Raw genomic sequence first — 15996 nt, 5'->3', positions numbered from 1 at the left:
AAATAAAAAATATAATAAAATAAAATAAATGTACATTTAAAAAAAATTATTTGTTGTTGGTTTATTTTACCTGCATATCGTAAATATTTTTTAAATTTTATTATTATTTACATGAACAAAAATCCATTTACAGAAAGAGTTAATAGCATTTTATTTTTATTTTTTTATTAGCTAGAATAATAAATAATGATTTTCCTCCCCTGTGAACGATATTTTAAGAGAGAGAGAGAGAGAGAAAGCACAATTTCAAAATCTCACATTTTTTCTTGCGCATGTTTTCGTGAGCTGATTTTTGATCACTTGTATGCTTATGGTTAACACACATGTACATTCTTGTACTGCTCCTCTCTTGAAGTCACTTTTGGTAAAAGCATTTCTAAATGTATGTGAGCATGGACTAATCAATAAAATTCAAAAGTTAAAAACCATTGACAATCACAAAATGGCCACCAAGCAGAAAAAAGTCGTCTGATACTGTAATTCAGTGGGATAAATGGATTAGTCTCCATGGAGACGGCAGGCGGGAGTTGTAGTATGGAGGTATCGCAGTCTTCACCCAAACAGATGGGCGGTGAGACGGCAGGGAGCAGATCAATATCCATGTGCTCTAGTGAACACAGGCCTCCGTTGTCTGCTGGATCCAAACCACTCTACGGCCTCACTCGCTGTCTTTGTCTTCCCTCAGAACTGACCGTTGTCTCACTGCGGACACTCGCTGAAAGAGATGCTTATGATCCCGAGGACATGAAGAGACTGGAGGACACTAAGCGCTTTCTACAGTCGCGCTCTGATTAATAATCCAACAGATGACAGTGAAGCCATCTTGAAACAACAATGAAAGAACCGCACAGAGTGTTAACTGACTGGCCTTCATGGGAGCTGATAAATGCACCAACTGTTCTGGATGCGTTAAGCTTTGACATGGACTGTGACAGTGGGCTAAAATTACAATAATAAACAGTTAAAGGAATATTCGGGGGTTTAAGTACATTTAAATGTGCAACAAACAGAAAACTTTCAAAAATCAGCTCATTATAAGATTCAAAATGTAAATGGACATACAAGATATTGATTAAACCGCCATAATGTCAGTAAAGGTGTTTACATCGAGAGTAAAAAGGGGTTATAGGGCAAAAATCTACATATTTATGACCTTACACACACATCACAGAAATAAATTATATTTTAAAATATATTCAAATAGAAAATTGTATTTGCTATTTTAAATTGTAATAATATTTCACAATGTTTCTTTTTTACTATATTTTTGATCAAATAAATAGGAGACTTCTTTAAAAAAAAAAAAATCTTGCAGACCCCAAACTTTTGAACATTAATCTATATACAACATAATTAGATAAAAAGCTATCTAAAAAAAAAAGTTGAAACTGCAAGTATGCACTACTCCTAATCTTTAACACTAGATTCAAATTCAAACAAGCTCTGCTGGCATGACTGTTGTACACTATATAGAACTGACACTATGCAAATTGGGATGCTGCCAGAAACTGTGATTGTACTGTAAAATTACAATAATAATTCACTCAAACCATAACGTCTGAGCCGCTCTGCAGCGATGGTGTGGATAAGAGAGGTTTTATGGTAAGATGGTTTGTTCACTGGGATGCTTGTGTGCTACTGTGGGGGCGTTCTTGGAGAGAGCATCTATGAGATGTTGCTGTGAGATTGCTCCAGGCTTGGGTTGAAAAGCCATGGCAGAAGGTCATTAGAATCTGGTTTCACATTAGCATGTGCTGAATGGGATTACCCAGCCAGAGGAGCTCAGAGGAGACCAACACACAAAAAAAAGAAACATTACTACTATTATTAATATATGATTACTATTGAAAATATTATGATATATTAAACTAAGTTACACAAAATTAATGCTTATATTCATAACTGTTGTGGGGAAAAAAATGTAACAAAAAAAGACTTTCCGAGTAGCATCTCCTTCCCATCACACCCTTTAAAGTTGTTACAAATTTCATACAAATTCAACCTACATCACGTATTTTAGCACAGCTGGAATGCTATGTTGACCAATCAGCATCCAGGACCGGAACTTTCCGTTTTACAAGAAGTCATCAGACCTTCTATCATCATGAGACTTCAAGTCTTTATGCCTCAGCCACATTAAAGCAGTCAGTCTTAAACAGGCGATGCATGTTTGATATGGTGTAAAGAGCAGCAGAGAGCATCTCACAGCATTTCTGCATGATATTGCTGTAATACCATTCTGCAAGAATGATTCATCATCAAAAACACGCATCCAGGAGCGCTGCCAACAGGCCGAGCATCTGGGAAAACGTGCTCCCTGCTTTAAGCGCAACTTAAGATTCCATTGATTTTCATGAGGGAAATAAAATCGCACTGGAGTTTAGAGGGCAAGTCTTATGGTTTTATCACCGGAATGAGCGCTAAGACTGAACAGATAGTCCACACTGGATTTAGAACTGAACGCTTAAACAGCACACAAAATGTTCTTATGGCTAAATATCAAAAAGCCAAATTCATAGATGAGATGCGGCATTAATAATTATGCACATGTTATGTTGTCTGTAAATGACCTGACCTGAGTGGCCTGTCTTTCTGAGGAGCAACACGAAGAGAAACCACACCGCTACACTGCCCTCTATTGACAAACACATCATATCACAACAACCACGCTCCAGATTTTGAGTTCAAGCAAGGGCTCGTATCATGAGAAATCATATTTTCCCTGATGGTTTGAAATAAAACAGTTTAATGTAGTATAAAAACATTGAAAAGTCCAAAATAAACATGTACTGAAACTAAACAGCAACTTACTGGTGTCAGATGAATGTATTAGAACAGATCACGACTCACATTTACATTGTAAACAACATCTATTAGTTGAAATTGGCGTAATTACAAAAACATTAAATGACCCCTTTAAATCACATGCATTCTTGCATCAGCGTGCACTGAAAATGTTCAATATTACTGGCAATTTCTATTTTGCCACACAAATACACCAATAAACTACACAACTGTACATTATCAGAAATTTCTTCAGTATTTAAAACGGTAATACAAACAAAACTACCAGTAAAGGAAATAAATAATGCTTATTACCCAGTGTAAAAATAGCTGTGCATCTACTGAAACGGGCTACACTAGGTTGAGTTCAGTTTTTATAAAACCTAAAACCTGCTGTAGTTTCATCTTTCTGCACGACTCCATTCGGCTGGTGGATCTCGAGGGCCTTTGGGTTTCTTTATGCGACAGTTGAAACCTGAAGACAAACACAGACAATGTTTAAAATCAGCAGGCGCATTGAGAAACGCAAGATAACGGAGCACAGGTCAAAATGAATTAATATGGATCAGGATTGCATACACTGCCGTTCAAACGTTTGGGATCAGTAAGATTTTTAATGTTTTTTAATGGAGTCTCTTCATAAAAGAATCCAAAGAGGAGGCTCCAAGGTTCCAAAAAACATGAGGCAGCACAACAGTTTCCAGCACTGATAATAAATCAGTATATTAGAATGATTGCTGAAGGATCATGAGACACTGAAGACTTGAGTAATGATGCTGAAAATTCAGCTTTGCATCACAGGAACAAATTATATTTTAAAGTATATTAAAATAGACACTGTTATTTTAAATTGCAATAATATTTCACAAAATAACAGGTTTTTTTTCTGTATTTGATGAGCACAAGAAACTTGGGTAAAAAAAATATTAAAAATCTTACTGATCCCAAACTTTTGAACGGTAGTGTACATGTCTGCCTTTTTTATACAAAATTTTTCAAGAATGATGTTGCATTCTTCAGAACCTGGCATTTCTATGTGATTGCAATGATGTTCTGAGTGTTTTTTGTGTGTTGCCAGGTGTTACTTTATTCAAAAATACACATTCTGTAATTATTAACTCATCCTCACATGATTCAAAACCTGTAAGACTTTCTTTATTCTATGGAACAAAGATTTAGATATTTGGACTAAAAAAAAAAAGACGTTTCAAAGTGGCATAATTTTTGTTCCACAGAACAAAGAAAGCCATGCAGGTTTGAAAAGACAAACAAATGCCTGAACAAAGCTGAATTTTCAGCATCATTACTCCAGTCTTCAGTGTCACATGATCCTTCAGAAATCATTCTAATATGCCGATTAATTATCAGTGTCGGAAACAGTTGTGCTGCTTCATGTTTTGTTTTTTTTGTTTTTTTCTGGATTCTTTTATGAATAAAATGTTAAAAAGAACAGCATTTATTTCAAATTAAAATCTTTTCTAACTATACGAGTCTTTACAAGTTTTTTTTATTTTATATTCATAAAAGAATCCAAAGAGGAGGTTCCAAGGTTCCAAAAAACATGAAGCATGAGTGTTTTTTGTGTGTTGCCAGGTGTTACTTTATTCAAAAATACACATTCTGTAATTATTAACTCATCCTCACATGATTCAAAACCTGTAAGACTTTCTTTATTCTATGGAACAAAGATTTAGATATTTGGACAAAAAAAAAAAAGACGTTTCAAAGTGGCATAATTTTTGTTCCACAGAACAAAGAAAGCCATGCAGGTTTGAAAAGACAAACAAATGCCTGAAGATTAGAGGTCTGTTTAAACCTCTAACCCTAAATATGAGCAATAGCAGACAATAGTAGGCACTGTTGAGGCCTAGAAACCACACGGCTGCCACTTCTTTGTGGTTGTAAGTGTGTGTGTGGTCTAAAAAAATGTATCTCTTGTAAGGCAGCAGTTTATTTCTTTTTATTTACTAAATGACAAGTTAGCAATTCACATGTGCACCGTAAGATTTAGGCAGCCGTTCAACTTTTAGACAAACTAGAAAGTGTGATAGCATGCAGTTTTGTCCAAAGTCTCGTCAAAAACCCATCCAAACCTAAATGTTTATCTGCTCAGTACACTTGTTGTGTACAGAATTAAGATTTAGTGTGCATATGGCGTTACTCACCCAGGCCACCCGGGGGAAATGGGCTGCTGGTATCCTTGACAACGCTAGACACATATTCATAATCATCATCTGTAAAAGATTGGCTCTCAGCTGCGAAAACATGTTTAACAGCGTTTAACAACTTAAAAACCAAACTCCGAGTATGAGAGTGAAACCAGCACTGATCTAACACTGCTTCCTGTTTACTGCTAGATAGTGTTTCACACTCATTTGGTCGAGAAGGAGCCTCGGGGGAACTGAAGCGACTCCTACATCACTAACAACACACGTTTTTCTTTATGGACTCTATTTGAGTGCACTCATAAGTGGGTTATGGACATAATATAAAGTCATTCATCATCAGCTCTATGGGTTAAAATTTACATAAACCTATAAGGCAGATGCTTTCAACCTTAGGAGTCGAGGTGAGATTTCTGTTAACTGTTTTATGCATGATAGTTGTTTTTTTTTTAGTTTTTGAGCACAATTATATAACTGTAGGTTAGACTTTCATATTTATGGAGCTTGTCTTGCATTTAAAAAAAATATATTAAAATGACCCGTCACATTAAAAATAATGCATTTTAGGCAAGAAATTGCAGAAAAACAAATATAATAATAAACAGCTTATAATAACAAAATATAATAAATAAAAAATATAATTTGTTAATAAATGAAATGAGCTATGAAATTATTTTTTTTACTACCTTTTTTTTTTTATATTCTTTTTGTCTTCACTAGAACATTTTAAAATGCCTGGGGTGTGACTAATACATTTGTAAAAGTACAAATAGTCCATGTAAACTCTCAGTTAATGGTTTATAAATCATGTGTCATAATTATAGTAAAATAACCCCCATTTAGCATAAGCATTTAATAATTTATCTTTTGTGGAATGAATCATTTAAACACGTTCTATTTATTTTATTAAAAATAAATAATACTGATAAATAATGTGTAAATTCACACAGAAAAATCTTTTTCCAGATCATAGTAAATAAAACACATAACGGCGCACTTACTTGCACTTGGGGATCGTGAAAGAGAGCTGTGTGGCTGAGGAAAACACATTTCATTTCATTAGTTTTAATGATATTCTTTGCAGATCATAATCTGTCACTATCAGGGTTAAAAAGACCGTGATCATCAGTCAAATACACATTAGCATCATATTCACTGGAAATATTCAATCTGTCAGGTTATTTTTACTAAATGTACTGCCTGCCTGTAAGTGTGTGCTAAAGCTTGTTTACTTGTGAGTGTGATCTCAGCTAGAAGCCTCATATCACAGGAAGAGGATGAATGTGAATGTGATGTGAAACACAAACAAGAAAGTAATATGGCACATCTACAAGTGAGCAGACACAAATTACAGGCCAATAACTGCATATAAGTGCATCATATAAGATTAATATGTATTTAGCACTTTCATTTAACAACTAATATGCTAACATGAAAACCAAATGGACCCATCTGCCAAGCAAAAATGACTGCAAACATCTTATTACCAAGAGAACATTTACCTGTGAATCTCTATTCACGGACCTCAACTCCCCTGAGAAAAAATTAATAAATAGACAGGATTAAAATGATTACAATTCAAAATGATTAATCATTAAAAATGTGTAATATTTGTTTTTATATTGCATGTATAGTATTGTTCCAGTTACATCCAAGTACGGAAAATTACAAATTATTATTTTTGATGATTTTGTTTATCTTATCTTATTTAAATATTAAAATGCATACATTAAGCCTCTCATTGGTATGTAACGGGTGTGTACACATTGTTGCGCTGTATAAAACATCTAACATTTTACCTCAATAAATGGCGTGAATTTGGAGGCGGGACTATCTGTTGGTTGACCAATAGCAGACGGAGGAAAGTTTATGATACCAGCTTGAAAACACTGGCAATGTTCGAAAAGGAAATCTAGCTTACTATTCAGTATGCTACTGACTATTTCCATTTGGTGGCACCCCAGTGGCATTAGAAAAATGACACACTTCACCTGTTAGGACTCTGCCGACACTTTAAAAGTTCAAAAGAGGATAAAACAAAAAGAGAATTTTAATTCCCTCAGAGATATGGAAATACAAGCATCAAATAACTGACTTTTAACAGATAGACACCAAACGAGAGGGCTCTGAATACCCTGCTGATCACATGAAAGAGAAGAACGTGAACAGAACTGAGTCATGAGAGGACAGTGAAAGCAGCAAGCAGAAGTTTCCAGAACTTAACTCTCATAAAACAAGCAAGTTCCCCCTTGACTAAAACGCGCAGCTGAAGTCATGAGTTTGCATTTTTTGTCTGCTTTTATTTTCAGTTCAGCACTTTAGCCTAGCAGGCTTCAGTTAGCCAAGAGGTATTCAGACTTATTTATGGGTTCAAATTAGACCAATCTATGTTTTTATGTAACTGACTTAAAAAAAAAAAAATTATGACCAGAAGGGAAAAAAAAAAAAAGACGACTAACTTGTAAGACTTTTTCTGCAACCGACCACAGGGTTGCTGTTAATGTTAACTAAAGCTAAAACTATTAAAAAACATTTCTGTTAATTTAAATAACACAAAATATATAAATAGATTGAAAAAACTTGGAAAATTAGAAATGTTGCCTTGGTGCCTAGCTGAAATCAAATAAGTTCCAAAAGTACTAAAAATTATTTGAAAATGTTGAAAATTCAACAAATAAATAAAGCTACATTTTTTTTTTACATTTACAAAAAATGACTAAAACTAAAATTAAAATAAAAACAGAAAATTTAAAATACAAGCCAATTCAAAATATTAATAAATACTACAATAGTAAATAAATAATACTACACCAACACTGGATTAGGGTGGTTGCTAAGTGGTTATTTCCTGGCTACTGAATTTTTAACTTGTTGTATCATCCCCCATTTAAAAACAAAGAATTAAAAAAAAAATAGAAGCCAATCAAAAGTCCTTTACCTGGCAATAGATCATAACCCTCATGGTCTGTCTTTTTGGGTGGCAGTCCTCCTCTCTGATTGGCTGTCGTTGATCTGTCGTAATCCGGTGAGGTGGGAGAGGGCAGGACTGACATGGGCCTGCTTTTAGGCTTGACTGAACTATAGACAGCATTGTTCTTGCTTTTCTCTAAAGCAGCATTGTCATAGTGATGGACAGTGATGGAACAAGGGGCAGAAGCAGGAGGCTGTAGTTTGGACTTGTTGACGACCGCGTAAGTGTCGTTCATCCTGATCTGAGGAAGAGGATGAGAAAGCCTGGACTTGAGAGGCGGATTTCTGAAACCAAAAACAGACAAATACATATGTAATTTAGGAATACAATTATTTTATGTTATATTTTAGCAAATTATTTTATCCAGCATAAAATAGTTTTTTTTTTATTATTTTAAATTAATATATACAGTGGGGAAATTATTTATTTGATCCCCTGCTGATTCTGTAAGTTTGCCCACTTACACAGAAATGAAGGGTCTGTAATTTTTATGGTAGGTTTATTTTAACGGATATAGAGAGAATACCAACCAAAAAAATCCAGAAAAAATATTATATGAAGGTTAGAAATTGATTTGCATTTCAGTGAGTGAAATAAGTATTTGATCCCCAAGCAAAACATGACTTAGTGCTTGGTGCAGAAACCCTTGTTGGCAAGCACAGGGTAAGACGTTTTTTGTAGTTGGTCACCAGGTTTGCACACATCTCAGGAGGTATTTTGATCCACTCCTCTTTACAGATCCTCACTAAATCCTTAAGGTTTCTTGGCTGTTGTTTGGCAACTTGGAAGTTTCAGCTCCCTCCACAGATTTTCTATAGGATTGAGGTCTGGAGACTGGCTAGGCCACTCCATGACCTTATTGTGCTTCTTCTTGGGCCACTTCTTTGTTGCCTTGGCAGTATGTTTCGGGTCATTGTCATGCTGGAAGACCCATCCATGACCCATCTTCAGTGTTCTGGCTGAGGGAAGGAGGTTCTCGTCCAAGATTTTACAGTACTTGGCCCCGTCCATTTGCCCCTCAGTGCGGTGAAGTCGTCCTGTACCCTTAGCAGAAAAACAGCCCCAAAGCATAATGTTTCCACCTCCGTGCTTGACTGTAGGGATGGTGTTCTTGGGGTCATAGTCAGCATTTCTCTCCCTCCAAACATGGCGAGTCGAGTTAATGCCAAAGAGCTCAATTTTGGTCTCATCTGACCACAGCACTTTCTCCCAAGCCTTCTCGGAATCATTTAGATGTTCTTTGGAAAACTTTAAACGGGCCTGCACATGTGCCTTCTTGAGCAGGGGGACCTTGCGGGCGCGGCAGGATTTCAGTCCATTGCGGCATAGTGTGTTACCAATGGTTTGCTTGGTGAATGTGGTCCCAACTGCCTTAAGATCATTAACAATGTAGTTTTGGGCTGATCCCTCACCTTTCTCATGATCCTCCTTAACCCATGAGGCAAGATCTTGCACGGAGCTCCAGACCGAGGCCGATTGATGGTTATTTTGTATTTCTTCCATTTCCGAATAATCGCACCAACAGTTGTCTCCTTCTCACCAAGCTTCTTGCTGATGGTCTTGTAGCCCCTTCCAGCCTTGTGCAGATCTACAATCTTGTCTCTAGACATCCTTTGACAGCTCTTTGTTCTTGCCCATGGTGGTGGAAGAGGTTGGAATGGAAGATGCAGATTGTGTGGACAGGTGTCTTTTACACCTAACGAGCTGACATTAGGAGTAACTTCTTAAAGTGACAGGACTAATCTGTGCTCCACATGGGCACATAACCAATCTGTGGGAGCCAGAATTCTTGCTGGTTGGTAGGGGATCAAATACTTATTTCACTCAATGAAATGCAAATCAATTTCTAACCTTTATATAATGTGTTTTTTTCTGGATTTTTCTGTTTTGTCTCTATCTGTTAAAAGAAATCTACCATAAAAATTACAGACCCTTCATTTCTTTGTAAGTGGGCAAACTTACAAAATCAGCAGGGGATCAAATAAATATTTTCCCCACTGTATACTGTAATGTTGAATGGCTATAGTCAATGGTTAAATATTAGGGGGAAAACAGTTTCATAGAGACATCAGTAGTATTGGTATCAGTGATACTGGCCTTAAAATAAAAAGATGCTATTAAACAAATATGAAAATATACTGTCTTTATGCTGTTTATACATCAATTTGAAGATTTAATGTGAAAATATTGCAATATAAAAGTATATACAAACCTTGGGATTAATCACGATTTTTCACAATTAATTTCAGAAAAAATGTGCGATTAATGTGACAGCACTATTTTAATATATTAATTTTTTACTAGGGCATGCGCCCAAGACATTTTTTTTTTAACTTGGACCAGTAAAAAAGCATCCAAGCAACACAGCAGAGAGTTATAATAGAACAGAAAACACAATAATCTAAACATAAAATCATCTGCATTGGTGCATAGTACAAAAATGAGTATCTCAGAAACATATGATCAAGAGATGAGATCACTAGCATGTCAATTACATTGCTAGTTTATAAGCCAATGGGTATTTGTTTAGATTATACTGTGACGTAAGACTACACAGTAGCTCATTCACAGAAAATAGAACGTTTACTTGGACCAGTAAAAAAGCATCCAAGCAACACAGCAGAGAGTTATAATAGAACAGAAAACACAATAATCTAAACATAAAATCATCTGCATTGGTGCATAGTACAAAAATGAATATCTCAGAAACATATCATCAAGAGATGAGATCATTAGCATGTCAATTACATTGCTAGTTTATAAGCCAAAGTCGTTTGTATTAGATTATACTGTGACGTAAGACTACACAGTAGCTCATTCACAGAAAATAGAACGTTTATCTTCCACCTTTTGCTCTGGGTGGCTTGACTACATTGGTGCATTGTGGGACCACATCTACAGCAACATCTAATGACTGTCTGTCACATTTGCATTCAGTGTTTCTTATGAAAAATGCTACTGACCCAAGGGGAACTGCAACGGCAGAACACAGTGACTTACAAATGATTAAATTGCTTGTTTGCTCTGTATAATCTGAGCATTAGCGGAAACCGCGTTCGTGTAAAATATTCACATCTTTAGATCAATCATCATTACAAAAGTCATAGTCATCTGTATGCAAAGCAGAAATGTCACCATGAACAAGTGCCCGTGCAGAGAAATACATATCCAGCTATACGTCGATGACTCATGAGATCAACTCACATTAACTCTAGTTACGTGTTAGATGAGAAAAGTTCAAATCGCTCCCTGTGGTGTGCGAGACAGAACTGACAATAACAGCTTGCGAGCGTCTTGGGTGAGTCCAACTGCGTGACGCACAGTGGCGTAGTTAGCAGATTTGCGCAGTTGTCAATCTCAAACTGGCCTCTGGCTGTGTCGCCACCGCTGGTTTTAATCACAGACATCCGCAAACGGGGTTAGAAATGTGGAAATGAGGGTCTGTGTGGTCTTACCGTGTTTTAGGGGGTACGCTGATGCTGCCTAATGTTCCTGATTTCAGTGGAGTCTTCGGTGGAACTGCATTGATGTACAGAGAGGCGGAAGTCTTGAGTTTCCAATATAAAAAAACAGAAAAAAAACAAACAAACAAACTGTGAAATATGTACACAGTGTGGTAGAGCGGCTACACAAGAGCGTGTCAACTGTTGAAGGATGCCTGAACATTTGCATAGAGGAAGCACACAGCGAGTGTGTTTCCTGCTAAACTGCTTTTTTAAAGCTCACGGCTCAAAGTCTTGAGGAAGTAAAACATGATGTGATGTAAAAACAAGAGATGTAGTGGTAGAGTGAATGTATTTTAAAACACTCGTAGAGGAAAATATAGATACTGTTTCTACCTACGATGTCAACAAACGGAAATCGTTCTTTTGTCACAAAGAACATCCACCATCTAAACACCATTCAATGTACCTACAAGCACAGGAACATTAGTACGTCATCCAGCACAAGAACATTAGGTAACAGCTGTTATGATGTTGTCATAATGTCATCATTCAGTTATTAGATATTTTGCAAACTATCCTAGGGACTATTGCGTACAATAAAAGTGAGAGAAGCAGAAGCTGTCAAGGCCCTACAAGGGCAAAAAACACCATCTAGGCCCCATAAGAAAGTAGTTCAATGAGTCATGGCCTACATTTCAAGTCTATGATAGCTCATTATGAGGGGATTCGCATCACTAAAGCCCTGTATTTGAATGTCTTTGAATGTATTTGAATGCAAATTTCAGCACTTTTGAATGTAATTGAATGCAAATTTCAGCACAAATTTTCAGAGAGGAAGGTTATCAATGAATAGCAACTTAAATTTCAGTGTTTCTCATTAAAATCTGATGGCTTTAGATGGAGTTTGACAGCATCACTTTTGTATGGAAAACAAGCAAATATCTATTTTTGTGTTTAGAAAATTATACAGGTTTGGACTGACATGAGAGTAAGCAAATGATGACAAAATTGGGGGGTGAAATAACCCTTTCAATTCAATATAATTACACTATTATTCAAAAGTTTGGGGTCTGTAAGATTTCTTAAAGTCTCTTATGCTCAGCAAAGTTGCATTTATTTAATCAAACATACAGTAAAAACTATAATATTGTGAAATATTATAATTTAAAATATTAATTTTCTATTTGAACATTTTAAAATTCAATTTATTCCTGCGATCAAAGCTGAATTTTCAGCATCATTACTCCAGTCTTCAGTGTCACATGATCCTTCAGAAATCATTCTAATATGCTGATTTATCGATCAAGATACATTTTCTATTATTAATAGTGTTGAAAACAGTTGCTTAATATTTTTTGTGGAATCCGTGATACATTTTTTCATGATTCTTTTATGAATTGAAAGTTCAGAAGAACAGCATTTAATGGTCACGTTGGTTATGTTGGCGGAAGTTAGCCTATTTTCAGGCACTACGTAATATCATTGCGCATGCTGCACCCATAGTACGGCAGCAAAGTTCCTTGATTATTTCGCCGGAATGAGAGTATAGTTCCTAGCCATATCGGCCTAGAAAATCGCAACTTTTCATTTTCCGTCGGTCTTAGTACACGATGTAACTACAGAAGAGTCAAGTTTTAAATAGGAAAAATATAGAAACTCTTTGGTCATTTTTGAGCGAGATGCTAACGGTCTAATCAGATTCAATGATCTATGCTAAGCTACAGCTAAAAGTGCTACCGCCAGACCCGGAGATCGGCTGAATGGATTCGAAAACGGTAAAACTCAACTGTTTAACTCTAGGGGAGTTGGAAAATGAGCCTATTTTCAAAAATAGTGGAGTGTTCCTTTAATGCCAATTTTGATCAATCTAATAATGCATCCTTGCTGAATAATTGTTTTTTTTTTTCAAATAAAAAAAAATCTTACTGACCTCAAACTTTTGAACAGTTGTTTATGTCTTACCTCTGTCTTCTTGTTTTTCATCTCCAAGACCTTCTGAAACATCTGAGCAACAGTATGAAAGACAAATGCATATTGCTCCTGAGGAGATTCACAAAAACAAAGCACTTGACATCAGGAATTCACATGGTGTTGTGAAATATGACAGACGGGGCTAAATGGGCCTATACCCATGTGATAAAAACATACAGCCTTTGATTATTACTTTAAAGAGAAGAGGCCTCAATAATTGTTCAAGAATCCATTCTGTAGATAATTTCCATTGTATGTGCCATGCAAAAAAATCACGTTCTTATGTTACCTTGGTCTGCACAGCCGAAGGTCTCTGTCTTCTGAGCTCTAACACCAGGTCAAATATATTAAAATCCTCCTGTATTTGCTGAGAATAAAAGAAAACATGTTTCATGTGTTCACTGTGTATGCGTTACATTAGTGTATATATATATATATATATATATGACACATTTGTTGCCTAATTTAATTTTTAAAATGACATGCTTCACTCTCAAGCGCTGTGCATATAATTTTGTGTTGCTTATGGTGTTCATACCTCCGTCAGCAGTAGATCATTGACATAGTCAACAGCACAGATGACCCCCGTTCTACCGCAGCCGGCACTGTAAAGAAAGAGAAGCAGTCACATTTCCATATGATGATATGATCCGTTCCCTCCTGAGTCTCAGTTCAGAGGGTCACGGGGGGGAATTATGGGCCATATTGTCAGACAGATCCTCTCTCATGTATATAAAGAGAGGGTAATGAGTGAATCTGTGCTGAAGTCTGGAAGTTAACTGGCTTTTCCAGCGCCACATCAGGTGCTGAATATTTAACATGTCTCGCTTCATTTAAATGGTGCCATTAAAATGCATGGAACCAGAGGAACACAGGCCGGCCCCTGCTGCACCCTAACAACACGGACCGACTAGTCCTGTTGAATTTTCATGGGCAGATTGGTCATTTGTCAGAGGCACAGAAAAACACAGAGACGGCTGTGCGTGCGATACAGACCTGCAGTGGATCACTACAGGGTCCGTCTGGTTGCCCTGTTTTTGGCGAGCCAGCTCCATCATACCCAGAATGCCATCCGGCAAGTCTGGAATTCCGTGGTCCGGCCAGGCAGTATACTGGAAATGAGACAATTTACGAGTTTCCTGTGTGGAAAGATGGCGAGTGTTGACCTCTCAATGGATTACGGTTTCTTCACCAAATTACAATGCTTGAAACGAGCTAAAATGGGAAATGTCACACACTGAGAGTAATGGCGGTTCCTTGTTTGGAACCATGTCAGAGTAAACAGTGTTTTACAAGACACTCAAAATGAAGTACACTGCAATTTTGTGGTTTGACAAATTTTCCTTAAAAACACAAATAGAAACACTCTTAAAGGAATGGTTTACCCCAAATATATAGAACGGTATATATGGGTGGGTATACATACATACATACATACATACATACACACACACACACACACACACACACAGGTTTGTTTTTGTGAAAAGTGGGGACATCCCATAGGCGTAATGGTTTTTATACTGTACAGACCGTATATTCTATTGCCCTACACCAACCCTAACCCTAAACCTACCCCTCACAGGAAACTTTGTGCTATTTCAGATTTTCAATACACTCCATTCTGTGTGATTTATATGCGTTTTGAAAAGTGGGGACATGGGGTAATGTCCTGAAAAATCAAAAGTCTCCTTGTAATACCTATGTCATACCCTTGTCATTATACAAATTTATGTCCTCATTTGTCACAAAAACGCGCACACACACACACACGTCAACATTTGAAGTGGATCAAAACCTTTTATCAAAGTTGTCCTAAAACAACTGGTCTTAGGACAACTTTGATTAACTTTTTTTGATCCACTTCAAATGTCGACTACTGTATATATATATATATATATATACACACACACACACACACACATACATACACACACACATTTTCTTACATGCATACATATACTAAATGTAAATACACATTAATTTTTGTTTTGCAGAAATTAATACTTTTATTCTGCAAGGACACTTTGTTACAAAATTTCAAATAAATTATGTTCTTTTTAACTATATTCAACACTGAATCCTATCCTGTCTAAATGTATCACTGTTTACACAATATTAAGCATCACAACTATTTCCAACATTGATAATAAATGATTCTTGAGCAGCAAACCCTCATATTAGAATGATTTCTGAAGGATGATGTGACACTGAAGACTGGAGTAATGATGCTGAAAATTCAGCTTTGCCATTAATGATTTCACAATATTATTGCAGTTTAATCCAATAAATGCACCCTTGGTGAGCATAAGAAAACAATATTTATTATATTTTTGCATGTGTCTGTATTATACACACACACACACACACACACACACAGTGCTGTGAAAATTTTTGCCCCCTTCCTGTTTTTTTTATTTTTTTTGCATATTTGTCTCACTTGAATGATTCAGATCAAACAAATTTTAATATTACACAAAGATAACCAGAGTAAAAACAAAATGCAGTTTTGAAATAATGATTTCATTTATTAAGGGAAAAAAGCTGTCCAAACCTGCCTGGCACTACGTGAAAAAGTAATTGCCCCTAAATCTAATAACTGGTTGTGCCAGCCTTTGCAGCAACAACTGCAATCAAGCGTTTGTGATAACTGGCAATG

General features: G+C 36.2%; 1 protein-coding gene across 2 annotated transcripts in view; it reads right to left on the bottom strand.

Annotated features, from left to right (window-relative positions):
* Positions 1-2756: 2756 nt before the first annotated feature.
* The window catches only part of LOC107743092 (tyrosine-protein phosphatase non-receptor type 18-like), a 20969-nt gene continuing 7729 nt past the window's right edge, over positions 2757-15996 (bottom strand). The window contains exons 8-17 of one of the 2 annotated variants that reach the window (XM_016556205.1): positions 14334-14476; positions 13876-13942; positions 13627-13704; positions 13329-13406; positions 11376-11467; positions 7888-8204; positions 6452-6483; positions 5951-5984; positions 4950-5039; positions 2757-3259 (exon numbers count right to left, since the gene is read on the bottom strand). In XM_016556205.1, coding sequence (XP_016411691.1) covers positions 3186-3259; positions 4950-5039; positions 5951-5984; positions 6452-6483; positions 7888-8204; positions 11376-11467; positions 13329-13406; positions 13627-13704; positions 13876-13942; positions 14334-14476 — 1005 coding nt within the window. In that variant the 3' untranslated portion in view covers positions 2757-3185. The remainder of the gene's footprint in view (positions 3260-4949; positions 5040-5950; positions 5985-6451; positions 6484-7887; positions 8205-11375; positions 11468-13328; positions 13407-13626; positions 13705-13875; positions 13943-14333; positions 14477-15996) is intronic. The other variant, XM_016556206.1, reaches the window with a different exon arrangement.

This window comes from Sinocyclocheilus rhinocerous, unplaced genomic scaffold, assembly GCF_001515625.1.
Source record: "Sinocyclocheilus rhinocerous isolate Xijiao unplaced genomic scaffold, SAMN03320098_v1.1 scaffold797, whole genome shotgun sequence".
NCBI classification, from domain to species: Eukaryota; Metazoa; Chordata; class Actinopteri; order Cypriniformes; family Cyprinidae; genus Sinocyclocheilus; species Sinocyclocheilus rhinocerous.
This window is presented reverse-complemented; position numbering and strand designations above follow the sequence as displayed.